This window comes from Hakea prostrata, chromosome 10 (assembly GCF_041222555.1).
Source record: "Hakea prostrata isolate BN-2017 chromosome 10, UWA_Hpros_2, whole genome shotgun sequence".
NCBI lineage: Eukaryota > Viridiplantae > Streptophyta > Magnoliopsida > Proteales > Proteaceae > Hakea > Hakea prostrata.
The window spans coordinates 1,087,054-1,107,428 of record NC_142609.1 but is presented as its reverse complement, the minus strand read 5'-3'; the positions used below and the strand labels follow the sequence as shown (position 1 = coordinate 1,107,428).

Below are 20,375 nucleotides of genomic sequence, written 5' to 3'. Positions count from 1 at the left end.
CAGGATCTTGAGAAGAGCCTTCCTTAAGAATGACATTGTCAGAGTCCTCTTTAGCAGCAGCTTGAGACTCGGCTTGTGACTTCTCCTCTGGAAGCGCCGGCTCATCAGCCATGTATGCCTCATATTGAGGGTCAGCTGGAAAAGGATCATTTTCTTCCCGAGCCCCGGTCTAGGGAGATCCATGCCTAATTTCCCGAAGACCTCTTTATGGCACACCTCACGAAAGGGAGCAGTATCGAAGGAAGGGATTGATGCGAGAATTCGCTCCCAAACGTCATTCTGCCCCAAGCGATAAGCTTGAATGTTGTAGGCACCTAGCAGCTCGGAGAAAGGTACGTTGTTCAGGTATTTCCGAACACACTCCTTCCGAAGCTCTGGCTTGCTAGGGACCGCCGACTTCAGATATTCTTCGTTCTCCCTACATTGAAATTCAAGCCTGTCACCGAACAACGTGGCAGCTTCTTTTTGCTTCTCGGCCTCGCGCTCGGCGGCGGCGGCACGAGCCTTCGAGCAACAAGGGCATCCTTGAGGGAGATCACTTCTTCCTCATGCTTTCTCTGCAGCTCCTCGGCGGCTGCGATCAGCCGGTCTATCTTAGAATTGGCCTTGGCCAAATTCTCTTCACGAGTTTGCGGCAAGGAGGCTGTTGCGGCCAACCCGACTCAATGCTTCCATGTGTTGATAGAAGCTCAACACGGCATTCTCGGGAAGGCGGAAAATATCAAAAGAAGTCATAATAAATTATGAAAAAATAAGTAAGCAAGAAGACCGGTACCTTGTGGATTGACTAACAAGGGCAACGTCATCCAGGTTTTCAAATTCCTGGCGATCAGAAGGAACAAGACTGAGGGAGCTCCACTCTGCAGCTTTCTCAGGGTCCCGAGTCACCCTGTCGGTCAACTTCAGGGTCCACTGGGGGGTGAAGACCTCCTCACAATCCGTTGAAGTTTTGGATTTTTTATGGGAGGAAGCATCAATTGTATCATGCCTCCTTTTGGTTCGGGCGGAGGAGGAGACATTAGACCTCTCCACCATTGGCTTCTTCCCTTTACCCGAAGCATCAGCCACGGGCCTGATATTCCTAATACCCCTATAAGAGGGGTCGGGAGAGGGAACAGAAGCCTCTTGATATACGGTCAACGCTCTGGGTGATCGTTGCTCGGCTGTCGCAACGGCCCTAGCGGCCTTCACTCGCAGGTTCTCGGGGTTCATTCTTGGAGGCACTGCAAAGAAGAGCAAGAGTCAGAATTAAAGACATATCACTTCGATAAAATTAAAGGATGATGGTTAGAAGCTCACAATGAGCCAAGCCCCAGTACTGAAGAATGGAGTTATACTCCACCTCAAGTCCATGTATCTCTTGATACCATGGAATGGATTTGATCTTCCTGACGGCCGCCTCGTCTTCTTTGGATAAGGGAAGGCCTCGGTTATTCTCGGAAGAAGAAGTACACCGCCTCCAGGCGGTTGGGAAGTTAAGATCCGATGGAGGCGCTCGACAGAAAAAGTATCGTTCGCGCCATCTTTTGTGGTTAGAAGGGCAAGTTCCTTTGGCAAGGATGCTGCCCCTCCAATCAAGTTCAGCCTTATTGCGTTTGGACAGAAAAACCCATCCGGGAGAATGGGAGATAGAAAGAACATGAAAATGTATAAAGAGAGAAAGAGATGGCGTAATGCCAAGTTCAAAACACAAACCCAAGAAGCCGACGATAAGACGCCAGCTATTGGGAAGGAGCATTCCGGGACAAATGTCCCAATGATTCAAAACTGCGGAGAACAAAAGATTAAAAAAGGGAAAGCGAACCCCGCTTTCCAGTGCATCTATGTACAGAGAAAATTCACCCGAAAGGGTTGAATCAACCCTCTCATCAGGATGGGGAGCCCTAACCTGATAAGAGGAAGGAAAATCAAAATCTTGGATGGCTGAAAGAATAGTTTCCTCCTTGTAAATGGAGGGAACAGAGCCAAGTCCACCATCGGACCTGGAAGTTTGAGGCTGCCTAGAAGACTCGGCAATCTTGGAAGATCCAGACTCGAGGAGGACAGAAGGAGTTTCGGTTTTTCTCTCTAAACCTTTTTGAGAAACTTCAGCAAACTCGCGCCAGAGGACAGTTAGGGTTTTGTTATCACTATCCGACTGGTCGGAAGGAGGAGAAGCAAAAGCTTCATTACCACTACTATTACCAACACTGGGTACCAGAGAAGCCCTATTATCCGCCATTACTTGTTTCAGTAAACTACAAAAAGAAAAAGACCAGTAAACTTACTGATTCAATGAGGCAAAAGCTTGAGAGCAAGAAGGCGCGAAGCAGACAACAAAGGTTCAAATTCCGAACAGGAAGAATGAAACCTTCAAAGACAACGAATCGCTTTTAAAACACCCGCACGAGTGTTCGGGAATTTGAACGATCGAGATTGATTCAAAATCGACGATCGAGATTGGAAGACGTTTTAAAAGTTTGAACTCACGAATCCGAAACAGGCGTTCGGAAACCGTCGCTTGGATTACGTGAGCCACGACAGATCGACTGCAAGGAGACACGTGGCCTTACCCTCACAACGCTCGAGGAAAAGTGACCACCGCATTAAATGTGATATGACATTTAATGGAACACGCAGAGACTATCGCCTGACGAAGAACCCAGTTAAAAACCAAGCCTTCGGGATCGACCGAACGCTTGGTCTGGGGGGCTCGTGATATGGAGAAATTATGATCAGACCGGGTTCATACCTGGTTCGACCCTCGACCCCGGTCGAGACAGAGGGAACCGACTCGCTCCCGAGCGAACCGGATCAAGAAGATGGCTTGCTGAGGAAGAAAACTTATTCAGCTACAAGCACGCCCTAATCCTACTTATGGATTAGGTTAGTTACCCTAATGATAGCAGACTCGAATTGACGGCTGCGGCTAATCATTATCGAAGGGATAATCATCACATAACCTAAAGGTTATCTCAGGAGTCTTCTACTAGTCCAAACTAGTAGAAGTCTATTGCTCAACGGATCTAACTGTTAAGATCCAACGACTACCCGAAGAAGGCTCAAGTGCATCCAACGAAGGAGATTCGAAGGTACACTCTATATAAACCTCACTACCATACGAGGTGAGGGGATCGAAAACACACACAATCTGAGACTCAGACTCAGATTCAGATACATACTGATAGACGTAAACTATCAGCGGCTTACGATCTAGATCACCTTTCCCAGTTCTTTATTCCTTAGCTATGTGCTTCTAGCAGAGCCGTTTGTGATTAAGTTCATCAACTGACTTAGCCTTCGGAGGTGGACTCCCGACCCCCGCGGTCGGGCCACATCTGACGCTTTCGTTTTGCAGGTCATCACGAGGAGATCTAAGGGCTGAGCAGATTTTGGACGCATCAATACCTATACAAGTGTGGGGTATATCAAAGTCACAAACATCTTCCATCTCCCTCCCCTTATGGAAATGTGCCAGCATTTTCAGTCAGAACCATTGAAACAGGATGATAAAAATCCAACTGTTGCCAAAGAGAGGATAGGATGGTATTATGAATACTGAGAGATAACTCCCCCTTAGTTTTATGAACCTGTCATCGTATCTTACATATTTGGGCATATTTTCTGGCTTGCAAACAGTCCTGCATCCAGCAGATCCTTAGCAAAGTTAAACAAGACAAAGTTGGGCCTGACAAAAGGCTCCATGAAATTAATCAGGAAGGACATTGTCAAAGCATAATTGGATGACTATGCAGCAGCAGCAGTAGGATTGGGAATGTCTTCTGCAACAAGTACTACATAGTTGTGTCCTCTCAAAGGGTGAGAAGACAGGCAAGGGGCCAAGTGAGAAAGTTCCGGTCATTCAACTTGATGGAACCATGCTGAAGAGTGTTATGATGAGCGGTACTTGAATGGTCAAGGGTTAGCATTCAGTGGTTCTCATGAATTCAACATTTTTCTTTCATTAGCCATGATAACAGCAAGGTATGAGGTTCAATCTGCAACCACTTAAGGAGCAAACTGTGAAAGGCGTAATAAGGGAAGCCAGCAAAGAGGAGCAGTGACTAGGATCATGGCAGCACAAGCAAAGGAGACTGGTAAGGATGGTTTGGCAACGTGAGCCATTGCGAAACCGGAAAAAGACTGGTGGATAGTTGGTGTCGCAAAGTGGGTCACAGCAGCCTCAGGCAGCTCAACGATGGAAGTCATGATGGCACCACCAATAGGACCTGCAGATAGGAAGCAGTGGTTCGTAGAAAAGCACACAGAACAATTAAGCTTCCTAGGATTTCGCGCTTTGATACCAATTTCAGAATTAGAGAATGAGAAGATGTAACTTGTCATTAATGATAGAGGTTCACTTTATCTATAATGATAATTAAAACTCTAAAACTTTCTAGGCTTTGGAGATCTGATACAAAGTTCAGGATAAGAAACAGCCTCTTTGCGATTTCGAGGGAATGTGTTGGATTCTATTAGGAGTTCAACTAGAGTTTGTATAGGAGTTAAATTAGAGTTTGTATTCATGTAAAATTATATTCCTTGTAATAGTGTACTTTCTACTTAATTATAAATAGAGGGCTTGAGATCATTGATCCATAAGCCATTCTACCAATTCTGTGTTTATCAACATGGCATCAGAGCCTAAATTCTATTAGGATCTTCTTATATTTTTTTTCTTCTTCCCCTAATCCATCGCAGACCTATCGTTCTTCAGTTTTTCTGCCACTGAAAGAACAAGAAAAACAGACAGAAAGGAGAGAGAGGATGAGAACCACTTACCGCTGCTTGTCACTGCTGTTTTCTGCTACTTCAGGAGAAGCCAAACAGAATCGCATGCTTGTTGCTGCTCCGCTGCTTCCTGTTCTTGTAATTAGAAGAGTGCTTCCTGCCGCTTCTCGTGCTTAGAAGAGTAAGACGAACAGAATCGCTGCGATTCTTGTGAATCTCAAAATTCGACCATCGACACTTCTTCCAGCTGCCTTCTCTCTTCATTGCCGCTGCATTCTGTGAGTTCGATTCAACCAAGAACAAAAAAAGGGAAAGAAGAAGAAGAACATCGCCATCGCCACGAAGCCAAGTACCCTTTGTCTGAAACACGACCTTCAACCCTTAAACCCCTCTGGTTCTCTTTACATTTAATCCCTTTGTCTGAAATTCTTTATATTTAAACCAAACCAAACCATATTTGGACCAAACCAAACCATATTTGGTTCTCTTGCATTTAGACCAGACCCATTGCTCTTTGGTCGAACCATATGTTTGGTTCTACTGTTTTCTTTTTCCTTTTCTACTGTTATGAAGAAAGAAAAAAAAAGAGTAGATTTGTTTGAGTTGTTTGGCTATTGCATTCTGCGACATTTCAGTTACTTCGAAAGGGTGAAGACTGAAGAACTGCAGATAATTTTGTCAATATGACAACCATTGATGGTACTCCTGCTCCCACTGGCTCCGAACATTACCCCACTCTTCATCCTCTTTCGGTAAGCTTTGATGGGACAAATTATTTAATTTGGTCCCGATCTGCTTACCCGACTATTGCTGGAAGAGGACTTGTTGGACACATTACGGGCACCACTATCAAACCTACGACCACACGCATTTCACAGGATAAATGGATCTCGAATGACTCTCTTATTATGTCATTTCTTTTGAATTCCATGATTCCAAATATTGCCCGTGGATGTCTATTACTTGACAGCCCAAATCTATAAGGTTACTACTGAAACATATGGACAGTTGGGGAATGATGCACAGGTTTATGAGCTACGAAAGAAGCTGCATGAGACTACCCAAAAGGAACTAATTGTGGCCCAATATTATGTTGCGTTGCGATCTCTTTGGCAGGAGTTGGATCATTATGGGGATTATCATCCCACTAACCCAGATGATGTGACTACTTATAGGAAGCACATTGATAAGATTCGGGTATATGACTTCTTGGCAAGTTTGAATGTGGAGTACGATCAGATCAGAGTGCAAGTCTTAAGTTGTTCTCCCTTTCCTACACTAGAACAGTCTTATGCTCTTGTTCAATGCGAGGAAAGTCGTCGATTAGCCATGCTTCATTTTCCTATTATGGAGAAATCAGCCTTACAGTCTGTTCGCATTAAATCTGATCCGGCTAAGGAGATTGTCAAGTGTGAGCACTATCACAAACCATATCATACCAAGGCAAATTGTTAGAAACTGCATGGGAAGCCTGTTGATTTGAGCAAAAACAAGTACAAAGAAAGGGAAAACCAAGGCTAATCTTTCTGAGACAGTTTCCACCACACCCTCTACAGACGTTGGTTTTTCACAGGAGGAGTTCGCTACCCTGCGACGTATTCTGCAGTCTTCTATTGCCAGTACAGCCTCGACCACTGCTTCCTCTACTACCCATACCAACTCCTACATTGCTACTTCAGGTAAAACTTTTACAGGCTTTCAAGCTTCTTCAGTTTCTACTCCTTTGATCATTGATACAGGAGCCACAGATCATATGACAAGTTTATCCTCCTCTTTCTTACAATTTTCTCCAACTTCTAGAAAGTATAAAGTTCAAATTGATGATGGCTCCTATTCTTCCATTGCTGGAAAAGGGACCATTCAGCATTCTCCATCACTTTCTTTGTCTAAAGTTTTACATGTTCCCTCTTTCTCTACTAACTTTCTCTCTATCAGTAGTCTTACACATGACTTGAATTGTAAAGTGACTTTTTTCCCATCTTACTGTGTCTTCCAGGATCTGGTCACGAGGAAAGAGATTGGACATGGTAAACTAAACAATGGACTTTATTTGCTTGAGTCGATTGGAGAATCTGCGTCTGCTTTGACTACATCTTCTAATCCGGTCCATTCGGTAATATCAGACCTTCATCAGTGGCACCGTAGGCTAGGTCACCCCCCTCTAGGAACTCTTAAAAAAATATTTCCTGATTTGGTTTCTTCTTGTAATGAGGATAATTTTTCTGTGAAGCCTGCATTTTTGCGAAATAGACTCGTTCTACTTATTTACCTTCTCTTCATAATAGAAAACCTATTCCTTTTATGCTAATTCATACTGATGTGTGGGGTCCCTGCCGACGTGTGTCTATTACTAGATATAGGTACTTTGTTACTTTATTGATTGTCACTCTCGTTCTACATGGATTTATCTTTTAAAACAAAAAAATGAGGTTTTCCGATGTTTTCGTGATTTTCATAATATGATTAAACTCAGTTCAATGTCACTGTGAAGATCCTTCGTAGTAACAATGACAGAGAGTATATTTACGGTAAATTTCAAAGATATCTCTCTGACTCTGGCATATTACTTCAGACCAGTTGCTTTGATACGCTGCCCAAAATGGGGTTGCCGAAAGGAAGAATCGGCATCCCTTAGAGATAGCCCGTTCCATCATGATTGCTATAAATGTACCTGACCAATACTGGAGTGATGCTATACTCACTGCTTCTTACCTTATGAATAGGATGCCCAATAGGATACTTGGTTTTAAATGTCCTAATGAGATTCTTCAGGGAGCCTCTTCTTTTGTTATTCCCCCAAAGGTTTTTGGATTCGTGTGTTATGCCAGAATTACAGCTCACCAAAGTAAGCTGGCTCCCAGCGGCCTACACTACATATTTTTGGGGTATTCTGCTACTCAGAAAGGGTACAATGTTATCATCCTCCTTCCAAGAAAATCATTGTATCCATGGATGTAATTTTTCATGAGTTTTGCCCTTACTATACACCTCTCCAGGGGGAGAGTCCTAGAGGAGAGGTGTTCTCTCCGACTCTAGATCTTCCTATCACACACCAACACAACTTAAGAGTCCCAGAAGAGTTTCCTGACTAGGGGGAGACTTCGGCCAGTATACCTGAGGACTCTAATCCTCCCCCTTCGATTTCTGAACCATGTGAAGAACCTAGCCACGGGGAGACCACTCCTGTGAGACACACTGTTGGGGTCTTTCAAAACCAGATTGACTAGAATAAGGAGGTACAGACTTATCAGAGGAAGAAATACAACCGGCTAAAGCAGGTGGAGAAAGGTGATACGTTACCACTTCAGTCTCCTACTCCAGAATCAGATTCTACTGTTCCCCTTAAAGTATCTTCTTTTGATCTTCCTATTGCTGTTAGAAAAGGGGTCAGATCTTGTACTCAACATCCCATAGCTAAATATGTTTCTTATAACTCTTTACTGACTCCTACCGTGCTTTTATATCCTCTCTGTCATCTGTATCTATTCCTAAAAGTTGGCAAAAAGCCTATGCTGATAAGAGATGGACGGGTGCCATGGTAGATGAAATGCCTGCAAAGAAGAAAAATGACACTTGGGAGCTGGTTACACTTTGTTACAACTTCTATGGGACCCACCATACATCAGGTTCCAAGGCACTCTTCACGTAATCCAAAAACCCCACTGTTCCTAAAGGACTATGTGATATAAATACTATAATTCTCAAAGGGTAAGATGGGAATATTATACTATAAGATAAGGGTAATCTTGGATATTCATGTAATAGAAGCATTCTAGACGATTCCTGTAACTGATTGTTGTTCCTATTAAAGCACTCGGATGAATGAGATAAGGATATGAAAAATATTATCCTAAATTCTCTCTCACGTTTCTCACTCTCTGTTCTCTTTCCTCTTAATTTCTCCTCTATTATATTAGATCGCAACAGTGGTCCGACCTGCCGGATATCATGACGGAAGGAACGAGATCTCGTCAATTAGATGAAGCTCTGAAGCAACTGAGCACAATATCAGTGGAGCACAGTGCTCAATTAGCTTCTCTACACACTTCCGCCGGTGAACAAAGAGAGGCATTAACAGCTCTGGTTATGCAGATCTCCAATATGGATGGTCGTCTTGAACAGATGTGTCGACGATCTATGCCAATTGAAAGTTCACCAAGTTCTACTTCCATTCGCTCCAACGACGCAACAGATTCCACTGGAATTCAAACTCGAACAGTTCACCTTGATTTTCCAAAATTTACTGGGATCGATCTATCTGGCTGGATCTATATGGCAGAGAATTTTTTTGATCTACATTTAACTCCAGACGCTCAGAAGGTACGTATTTCTTCATTCCATATGGTTGGCGAAGCACTGCAATGGTTCAGATGGATGTATAAAACAAAAGAATACCTGCTATGGGAACTGTTTTCACGAGCTCTGGAAAATCGGTTTGGTCCTTCCGATTGTGAGGATCATCAGGGAGATCTCGCAAAATTGATGCAATTCACTACGGTGGCTGAATATCAATCGCACTTTGAAGCCTTGGCTACCCAGATATCTGGAATTCCAACAACATTCCTTGTGAGTTGTTTTGTGTCGGGTTTGCACATCGATTTTAAACACGAAGTGAGAGCACTCCGGCCAGTTGATATGACGCAGGCCGTTGGACTTGCAAAGCTCCAAGAGGCGAAACTTGCAGCAGCCAAACGCTCAAATTATCGCTCTCTTCCCGTTTCAAGTAAACCACCATTACTTCCTACTCCCTCCCCAACAACCAAATTATCTACAGGTCTTGTACTACCAACATCTGCTAATTCATTACCAATCAAATGATTAACCCCGAGTGAGATGCAGCAGCGACGTACCCAAGGCCTCTGTTTCAATTGCGACGAGCGGTTTGTTCCCGGACATCGGTGTAAGACTCGTCACCTCTTGTTATTGGATTATGATGCTGGTGATCCAGGCGGAACCACTGACTTGATTCAGGAACCATCGATTGAAGATGAGATAGTGTCGGAAGCTACAACAGAACTCTCCTTCCACTCGATGAATGGAATTCCAACACCGACAACTCTTCGATTCACCGGAAGAATATTCGGGCGTTCACTGCAAATATTAGTTGATAATGGCGTCACCAACAATTTCCTCTAGCGTGAGACAGCAGTCCTACTAGGGTGTGAAGTTGAACAAACTGCCAGCATGTCCGTCATGATTGGAAATGGGAACAAAATTGCTTGTGAAGGGCTAGTACGTGAATTACCTCTTTGTATTCAATCTTACCAGCTGACCATTGATGCTTATGTATTCCCTTTGGGTGGTCCAGATTTGATCTTAGGGGTCCAATGGTTAACCACTTTGGGACCAGTGATTTTTGACTATAGTCAGTTAACAATGAAATTTGAACAAGCTGGGCAGCTGTTTGAACTACAGGGCGACCCAAAACATCCTCCAGCCCAATTTAATTTCCATGAGTTAAAAAGAGCAGTCTCAGCCCAAACATGTGTTGAACTCTTTAAATTGGACTTGGATATGGGCTCAATTGCAACTCCAGTGGATCAGAGGCCCGATCTTGCATAGTTACTACAAGAAAATGCAGCGGTCTTTGAAGAGCCTACCCAGTTTCCTCCTCAACGCTCCCGAGACCATGCTATCTACCTACAACCTGGTGCAGCCCCTGTTAGTGTCCGCCCCTACAGATATCCTCACTTCCAAAAGGAAGAAATTGAACGATAAGTGGAGAGTATGTTACAAGCAGGTATAATTCGGCCCAGTAATAGCCCATTTTCTTCACCTGTATTATTAGTCAAGAAACGTGATGGCACGTGGCGTTTCTGTGTCGATTATCGGGCCCTCAATGCGGTGACGGTATGTGATCGCTTTCCTATACCCACTATTGATGAGATCTTTGACGAATTATATGGAGCCAGGTATTTTTCTAAGCTAGATCTCCGTTCTGGTTATCATCAAATTAGAGTTCGAGTTGAGGATGTCCACAAAACTGCATTTAGGACACATGAGGGTCACTATGAATTTTTGGTGATGCCTTTTGGGCTCACCAACGCTCTAGCTACATTTCAGGCAATCATGAATAGTGTCTTCAAGCCCTATCTTCGCAAGTTTTTGTTGGTTTTTTTTGATGACCTCTTGGTCTATAGCCATGATTGGACCGAACACCTAGCCCATCTACGGGTTGTCTTAGGAGTACTTCAAGCCCATCACTTATTTGCTAAAAGAACCAAGTGCGACTTTGGGCAGACCTCCATTGGATATTTGGGACATGTGGTGTCCAATACTGGTTTATCTGTGGATCAAGAGAAAATTACTGCTATTTTACAATGGCCCATACCCACATGTTTACGTGAGGTACGGGCCTTCCTTGGGCTCACCGGCTACTACCGCAAGTTTATCAAGGGATATGCTTCTATTGCTGGCCCATTAACCAATTTAACCAAAAAGGGGTCGTATTGTTGGACCGAGTTAGCTCAACGCGCTTTTCATGAGTTACAACAGCGACTCACTGAAGCACCCACTTTAGCGTTACTGGATTTTACTAAACCTTTCACTATTGAAGCCGATGCTTCTGGAGTTGGTATCGGCGCTGTACTCTCACAGGATGAACGCCCAATTGCATTTTTAGTAAAAAATTATCTGCAAAATTACAAGGAGCTTCTACTTATGTTCGTGAGATGACGGCAATCACACAGGCAATTGGAAAATGGCGCCAGTACCTACTCGGACACAAGTTTTACATTCGCACCAACCAAAAGAGCCTCCGGGAATTGGTAACTCAGGTGGTGCAAACGCCTGAACAACATCAGTGGCTTAGCAAACTCATGGGATATACATTTGAAATCTCTTACAAACCTGGTAAGGATAATTGTGCAACAGATGCTCTATCAAGGGTGCCGGAGTTGTTTATGGGATTCGCTGCCGTGTCTACACCATAGGCCGATTTCTTACTTCAGGTGCGCCAAGATATTGCCCATTCTATAGAACTACAACAACTCTATAAAAACATTCAAACCAGCCTAGGAGATTACCCTGCGTATTGTATTCGAGACGGACTCATTTTTCATCGTCACCGCCTGGTTTTAGATCCGGCATCCCCACTCTATCACCGATTTCTTAAAGAGTATCATTCAACTCCTTGTGGTGGCCATGCTGGGTTTTTACGCACCATGAAACGCCTCTCTGCTAATGTTTATTGGAAAGGAATGCGTGAGGCTGCCAAACACTTTGTTGCCCACTATACCACATGCCAACAAATGAAGTCACTCAGCACAGCTCCGGCCGGCTTGTTGCAACCCCCCCCCCATTCCCGAGCGTATTTGGGAAGATCTCAGCATGGATTTCATTGTGGGGTTAACTCCTTCGAATGGTAAGACCTCTATCATGGTTGTGGTCGACCAATTGTCCAAATATGCGCACTTCACACCCTTATCCAGCCATTTCACCAGTCTGAAGGTTGCCAAAGCATTTTTGAATAATGTTGTGAAGCTCCATGGTATACCTAAAACAATGGTCAGTGATTGCGATCCCTTATTTCTAAGCACGTTCTGGCAGGAGCTCTTCCGACTGCAGGGTACACAGCTAGCCATGTCTTCTGCTTACCATCCACAGAGCTACGGCCAAACTCAGGTTGTCAATCGCAGTCTTGAAATGCATTTGCGTTGTTTTGTTAGTGATGAGCCCCATCGCTGGACTATCTATCTTCCCTAGGCAGAGTTTTCTTATAATACCTCATTCCACTCGGCAATAGCTTCGACTCCCTTTGAAGCAGTTTACGGTCAACCACCGCCGGCATTAATCCACTATGTGCCCAGCATAGCTACCAACGCTGCCGTTGACGACACCCTGCAAGACCGTAACCAGATACATCGTGACTTGAAATTTCATTTACAGCGAGCTCAGGATCGAATGCGTCACCAAGCTAATCAACATCGTGTCAACACCGAATACCAACCTGGTATGTGGGTTCTGGTGCGTCTTCAACCTTACCGCCAGACCTCTGTCGCACTGCGCCGAAATCAAAAGCTTGGTCGCCGTTTCTTCGGGCCTTATCAGGTGCTTGAGCGCATCGGCAAGGTTGCGTATCGCCTCGCCCTAACTTCCAACTCTCAGATCCATAACGTCTTTCATGTATCTGTTTTAAAACCCTATTTGGGAGCATCACCCTCTGCTGGCCCTTTACCCGTCACCCCTGCACATCCGTTGCTTCCCTCAGCTGTTCTTCAGCGGCGAACACTCTTCCGTAGAGGTAACACCGTGCATCAAGCCTTGATTCAGTGGGCGAATCTTCCGCCGGAGGAGGCAACTTGGGAGGATTTGAGCTGCCTGCGCTCTCAATTTCCTAATTTTCGCTTCGAGGACGAAGTCGGAGCTGCAAAGGAAGGTAATGTTACAACTTCTATGGGACCCACCATACATCAGGTTCCAAGGCACTCTTCACGTAATCCAAAAACCCCACTGTTCCTAAAGGACTATATGATATAAATACTATAATTCTCAAAGGGTAAGATGGGAAGATTATACTATAAGATAAGGGTAATCTTGGATATTCATTTAATAGAAGCATTCTAGACGATTCCTGTAACTGATTGCTGTTCCTATTAAAGCACTCGGATGAATGAGATAAGGATATGAAAAATATTATCCTAACTTCTCTCTCACGTTTCTCACTCTCTGTTCTCTTTCCTCTTAATTTCTCCTCTATTATATTAGATCGCAACACACTTCCTCCAAGAAAAAAACCAGTGGGCTGCAAATGGGTATTTGTGGTTAAACAAAATATGGATGGATCAGTCAACAAGTTGAAAGCTAGACTAGTTGTAAAGGGGTTTACCCAGATCTATGGGATTGATTATCAAGAGACCTTTGCCCCTTTTGCGAAACTAAACACTGTCAAAGTTCTGTTGTCTGTAGCTGTGAACAAAGACTAGAACTTGCACCAACTAGACGTAAAGAATGCCTTCTTACATGGGGAGTTAGCAGAAGAGGTATATATGGAAATCCCACATGGTTTCTCCGATGACAATACTACAAGGAAAGTTTGTCGGTTGAAGAGGTCAATTTATGGGTTAAAACAGTCTCCTAGATGTTGGTTTGGACGCCTCCTGAAGGCAATGACTTTTATTGGGTACAAGCAAAGCAATGTTGATCATACACTATTTGTCAAGAAGTCAGTTACTAACATCACACTTCTCATTGTCTATGTAAACGATATTGTCATCACAGGGAATGATGGTAAAGAAATTCAAAAGTTGAAGGACTTTCTTGGCAGAGAGTTTGAAATTAAAGATCTAGGGAAGTTACAGTATTTCTTAGGGATTGAGGTGGCTCGATCAAAGAAAGGTATATTCCTATCCCAAAGAAAGTATGTCCTAGATCTATTATCAAAAGTGGGAATGTTGGGGTGTAAAGCAATTGATACCCCTATTGAAGTTGGAGCTAAACTTAAAGAGAAAGAGGGAGAACCAATGGACAAAGGAAGATACCAAAGGCTGGTAGGGAAGCTTATTTACTTGTCCCACACCAGGCCAAACATCGCTTATGCTGTAGATATAGTGAGCCAATTCATGTATGATCCATATTTAGCTCATATGAAGGTTGTTATCAGAATACTACAGTATTTGAAGGGAACTCCTGGAAAATGAATACTTTTGTCACTCACTGATTATCTAAAAGTAGAAGCATACACTGATGCAGACTGGGCTAGATCTCCAGATAGGAAGTCAATTTTAGGTTATTATACCTTTGTTGGAGGTTATCTAGTTACTTGGAGAAGTAAGAAACAGAATGTGGTAGCTTTATCTAGTACCGAAGCTGAATATAAAGCTATGGTTCGTGGAGTTTGTGAGCTACTATGGTTGAAAGGCTTGCTGTAAGATATTGGAGTCCAAGTTCCAAACCCTATGATGTTATATTATGACAACAAGGCTGCTATTAGTATTGCTAATAATCCGGTGCAACATGATCGAACTAAGCACATTGAAATTGATAGGTTTTTTGTCAAAGGAAAGTTGGAACAAGGGCTTATCTGCATGCCTTTTGTAAGATCTAGAGACCAAGTAGCAGATGTTTTCATTAAGGGTTTGAAAGAAAGATTTCCTTACTATTATAGGCAAGTTAGGCATGACTAATATCTATGCCTCAACTTGAGGGGTAGTGTTGGATTCTATTAGGAGTTCAATTAGAGTTTGTATAGGAGTTAAATTAGAGTTTGTATTCATGTAAAATTCTATTCCTTGTAATAGTGTACTTTCCACTTAATTATAAATAGAGGGCTTGAGATCATTGATCCATAAGCCATTCTACCAATTCTGTGTTTATCAACAGAGAGGCTGCATACATTATCCAGACCGTGCAGCAGTGGGAGCTTTGCACACTAGGTGCGCCTTTTCTACAATTCTAAGGGGAAAATAATAAAGAGGGAGAATATTACAACCCTAAGGTAACCTAAAATGTAAGGCAACAACATTCCAATTCCATACAGCAACATCCAGTTCTTTAGCATGCAGCATCTTTTTCTGTTGTTGTATACCATGTCATGTACATTTGTTCTTCAGCCATGAATTTTTTTCATTACGTAACCAGAAAAGGGGGTGGGGATGTGTTAATTACTCATATAAATTTTGGACTACAACATTATACAGTTACTGAGAACTCCTACCTGACTTAATACAAATTGGATAAAATACTACATTAGGTATCAAAGCTATATCAAAAAGATCATTTCAAGGATCCAATCTTTGCGGTTGTCTCGGTACTTACTTGCGGTCACCCTCCACATCTGGAAGATCCTTTGTTATGGCAATGACCAACGCAAAGAGTGTCACAAAGGTTGTGATGAACGCCACAGCTGCACTGTATACAGAAAAGGTTGGAATCAGTAAATTATGACCATAGTTTCTACAAATGTGAGAACAGTTTTTGTTCGTTTGCATTTGTACGTATGAATGAAAAAATAAGTAAAGATAATGATTTCCTAATCACAATGGCACAACACTCATAATCTCCTAATGAAATGACACCTTTTGGAATACCAAAGCACATATTTTAATTCTTTCTTTTTCTTTCTTTCTGTTTGACATGTTTATGGAAAGTTGGTGCTACAGTGAAGTTAAGCTAGCAGAACCTTAAAAGTATGTAGGAATATTTCATGGAGCACAATTCAGATAATAAAGGTTAAAAAGGGAAAGTTGGTGCTACAGTGAACTTGGTGCCAAAAAGCAAAAGAAAGGGCAAACTTGGTGCCAAAGGCTTCTGCACAAGAAGAGTCCCACGAGGGGGGCTATAGTAACCTAACCATTCTGTACAAATGCCCTCATCAAATAGGAAGTCTTTGAGTTCAACTGAGCACCCTTCCTAAACAAGGAATACGGCCAGATGTGAATGATAGCACATTTGATTTGATGATGCATGGTTTATATCTTTCTCTCTCTCTTCAGGACTTTTTCAGGATTCAGTTTTAGATGAACAAGGCATAAAGAGTATGACATCAGCATTTATAGGGGAGGGGGAAAAGAAAAAAAAAGGAGTACTAATAAATTACTTATATATTGGATTTATTGGTAGATTGCATCTAAGACTTCCATTTAAGTTTGAAAAGCTTTGGAAAATGTCACCCCATCTACCTGCCCCAAAAAAGAAAGACCCTAAAACATGTTTGGAGGAGAGGAGATTAGGAAGCACAAGTCCAATATGCAAGTCAAACTTGAGATAGTCAGTGATCAAATATTTTGAAGCTTCTGTTATTTCATCTAGGTAAGAAGAGATTTTGGCATTAGCTGCAGAAGGTAGGTTATCAAATGGAGAAGCCTGCATGTTCTTTTGGGTTTGACAATGGCATAAAGGAATCTTCAGTCTAAGCTGTGTCCCTACATTGTAGAGCAAAGTGCAGAACTCTAATGACCTTAGCAGAGGATTGAAGAAAGTCATGCACACATTGGTCCTGGTCACATGTATGACCTCTTACAGAGCTGTTTGGAGGGAATCAATTTGATGGGGCATACTAAGTCTTGGATGTTCTTTTATTGCTCATTTTATGTCTGTCTTTGCTAGGATTTATGTAGTTGACGCAACTTAGCTGGGATAAGCTCGAGCTGTCAGGTTGCTAGTCTGAATTTCAGAGTCTAATGTATAAAAAGATTCCTTACAGCAGGAGACTATGCCCTGAAAAAAGATTTTAGTTCTAGATTGGTAGGACAGGATCATTCAGCTAGTGGAAACCAATGGCTATTCTCCATTTAAGAAGTCACCTCCTCGCTTAATTATCCCAGCCAACTACGACCATTTAATTGGAACTTACCAGTTACCATTTTCCCCTCCCACTCTCCTCTATTTGTTTACAAGTAATAAATGAAAAAGTGAGAAGTGACCTCCACTCAAATGTAAGTCCCAATGCAGCTCTTGTTGCATAGTATACTCCAAAGTTAAGAAGAAAGCCCCGTACCTGCAAAATAGTCATGGATTCAACAATTTAAAAGAAATATACAACTTTTAATACTTCTAGTGGTAAGGCATCAAGGAAAACCATAAAAGTCTGAGAATTCCCTAATGATTATTGAAAGTGAAAAAAGATATAAGACCAAGACTCTGTCTGGTTGTATGTTGAATTTTGAGTCAGTCGTGCAATTATTATCCATATTAGGTTGAAATTTTCTTCCTCTTTCCCCCAACCTTATATCTCTCCATATTCAACCATACAGAGCCTAAGTAAAACCTCCATTTAACAAATTCATTTTAGATCCCTTAATACAATTTATTACCATTAATGAACTGAAAGTTAAATAGAAGCAACCTATAAGCAGCATTTTACACTGCCAGAAGTTTCCTACATAGATCGGTCTGTTCATATTCATGGCGCAGATTTTGGTAAAATAGGATTCAAAAGGAACAATCCTACCAATGCAAATGATATGGAAGTGGAAGGACAGCAAAGGTCATTAATTGTGTACAGTTATCTCATATGCCAAAACATGAATGAATGTATGTTGTATCTACATGTATCTTCATACTATCATAGCAATGGTCCTTTTCCTTAAGCAGTATTCTGATAATTGGTCATCACTGAGCTTTTAAGGATTTTTTTTTTTTTTTTTTTTTTTTTTGTCAATTAATATATTTGGCAAAAGCTTTAACTTATCTTCAAAATTTTCAATGTATCCCTTAACTTTCTTCTTCCATTGTATTGATTAGGATTTCTTTTTGCCTCTATTCTCTTAAAAAACTTAATCTTGTTGTAAACACCATCTCATCCCATCTTTCCTGATACTCGAAAGACATAAAACCCTAACTAACTTCACCCATTGGCTCCCACAAATGCATCTTTTTTGTGGGTAGCAAAAAGTCATGAAAGTGGTTCTTTATATGCTTATTTTCCCTTTTACTACCTTATTAACACCCATTGACTCACCCTTATTTAATCTCATTTGGGCAGGAAGGTGGGGAGAATCTCTCTGGCAAAAGATGAAAAACTACTTACTGACTTTGATTCCATTTAACTCCCTGTCTAGAAAAATGCTTGCAAAATTAAAATTGGCAATGCATCTAGCATATTCAACCAATGAATTAGGTGCAACTTGGTACTCTTCCTATACAAAATAAAAAACATTAAAGGGGGGGGGGAAGATATGGACATATTGGAAAATGGCAAGAAGTGCCGCTTTATGGAAAGGCTTCGGATGTAGATGACAGTCTAGAAGTCAAAATGGAGTTCCTTCACCTCTATGAACCTTCTTCCTTGACCTTGATGCAGCATGGCATTGAGCCAACTCAAATCTGTTTGGGAACCATGGGCAGAGCTCTTGGGGCTGGGGGGGCCATGCCCATCCCCACCCCACAAAATTTTCTTTTCCTCTCAAATTTTCTGACACCTTCTGGCCTTCTTTTCATGTGTGAAATACTAGCACTGGCCTTCCCCCCCCCCCCCCCCCAACAAAATCAGAAAATTTTAATGGTAAAGATAATGAGTAGAGAGGTCATTGTGTTTTGTGACTTTTCACCTATTCGTGTTTTCATAAGTAACTGATATAGATTTTAAATTAGTACCTAGCAGTTTACTTTTTAAATATTAATGGTAGAAATTTTGTAATCATCATCTTGCCCCTCCAGATGTTAAATCTTGGCTCCCATCCTGTTGGGAAACCAAATCGGGATAAACCAAGTCCAATTGAATTTTGGGTTAACTCATATTTAACTATCTGGGTTCATTTACTAAGTGTATCTTATTATTTTACTTTAGAATCTCATTTTGGTTTTAATTGAGGATTCGAGTTACCTAGTTTAGGAGTCTCTTAATTTATCTTTAAATACTATGCAATCATCATTATTTTTTTTTCCATGCAATACAAAAGTGAAAAGCTAAAGCTTTTGTGTGTGCATGCGTGCACTCTTCTTCCCCACTTATCTTCTCTTTTCTGTCTTCTCTATTCTCTCCCCATTACAGGTGCTTATAAATGAATAGGAAGAAAATGTTTCTCCCTCTTCTTGGTTTTGGTAAGAGGATTCCTTTCTCCATATCATTATATTCTCACTCCTTTTTACTTTTTCATCCCCATGGTTACTTCTTCTCGTTGTTTTGTCCTTACTCCCCTTAATCTCTCTCATGCATGGATATGTTATTTTTCTTTCTTTATTTGCCTTAAATTTCATTACCAGTTTATTAGCAGAAATGTTATCCTTCCCTCTCTTGCATATTTGTTTCTTTCTCCCTTCTTCCTCACAGTAACTCATAGTTTCTCTTCCATGTTATCTTTAATAACCTCATACGATTCTGTTATCATCTTCCATTAAATCTGACCTTCAGATCTGGTAACCTCTTTCTATTAATTTTGACCGCTACATCTAGATTCAGATCTGGCCCAAATCCAGTCATCAGATCAGAATCTCTTCCACTCCTGGACCTGTTATGTGCAGGTCAACAAACTTCACTAGATCTGATCGACCAGAGCATCATAGATTATTAACCCTGGAAATAGTTCCATCGACCACTAAATCTGTCCAAAGGATTTAAGGGAATGTTGGTTAGAGTTTTGGCCATTGACATGACAAGACCGACGATAAAAAGAGAGAGAGGACACAAAATTTTGCAATAAACAAAATCTGATCTGCAAGACATACTATGAAGAACTGAAAGACTCTAGATGTGAGTGAATTTGGATACAAAGCCATTACCGTTGCAATGATAAGAAACGCAGCAACAGGAAACCTCTTCAACCTAAATGGAGGAACAGAATAGATACTGCCCAGAAAAAGACCAAGACAGTACAGGCAAGTAATAAATGGGCCAAAGTTCAACCCAACAATCAGAAGTCCCGAAGCTGCAAAACATAATACCAAAAGCCATGCTGATTGAACTGACAGGTCCCCTGCAGCTATAGGTAAATAGGGCTTGTTTACCCTGTAAATAAAATAAAATGATACCAAATCAAGAACAAAGAAGATTATGTGTGAGATGTCAATTGACAAAGAATGTAAAGTCAATAAGTAGTTCTGCCTACTTGTCAATTCCAATGTCATAGATCTGATTAATGCCCACAATGTAACCGTTTCCACATATAAGTGCAACAAGACCAACAAATGCCTTGAGCAGTAGTGACCACCGTATAAGGCTTGAATGCTCAATCAATGCCCTTGCTACCAGAGCACTGTCAAGGGTCAACAAAAAGACAAAACATGAT

At 41.8% G+C, this 20,375-nt stretch overlaps 1 protein-coding gene across 2 annotated transcripts in view; it reads right to left on the bottom strand.

The window, feature by feature from the left end:
* LOC149001333 (homogentisate prenyltransferase) overlaps positions 1–20,375 on the bottom strand; it is a 59,302-nt gene that overhangs the window by 37,472 nt on the left and 1,455 nt on the right. For both annotated transcript variants that reach the window (XM_089137305.1, XM_089137307.1), the window contains exons 3-6: positions 20,196–20,342; positions 19,870–20,095; positions 17,073–17,146; positions 15,466–15,558 (exon numbers count right to left, since the gene is read on the bottom strand). In XM_089137305.1, the coding sequence (XP_088993431.1) occupies positions 15,466–15,558; positions 17,073–17,146; positions 19,870–20,095; positions 20,196–20,342 (540 nt within the window). The remainder of the gene's footprint in view (positions 1–15,465; positions 15,559–17,072; positions 17,147–19,869; positions 20,096–20,195; positions 20,343–20,375) is intronic.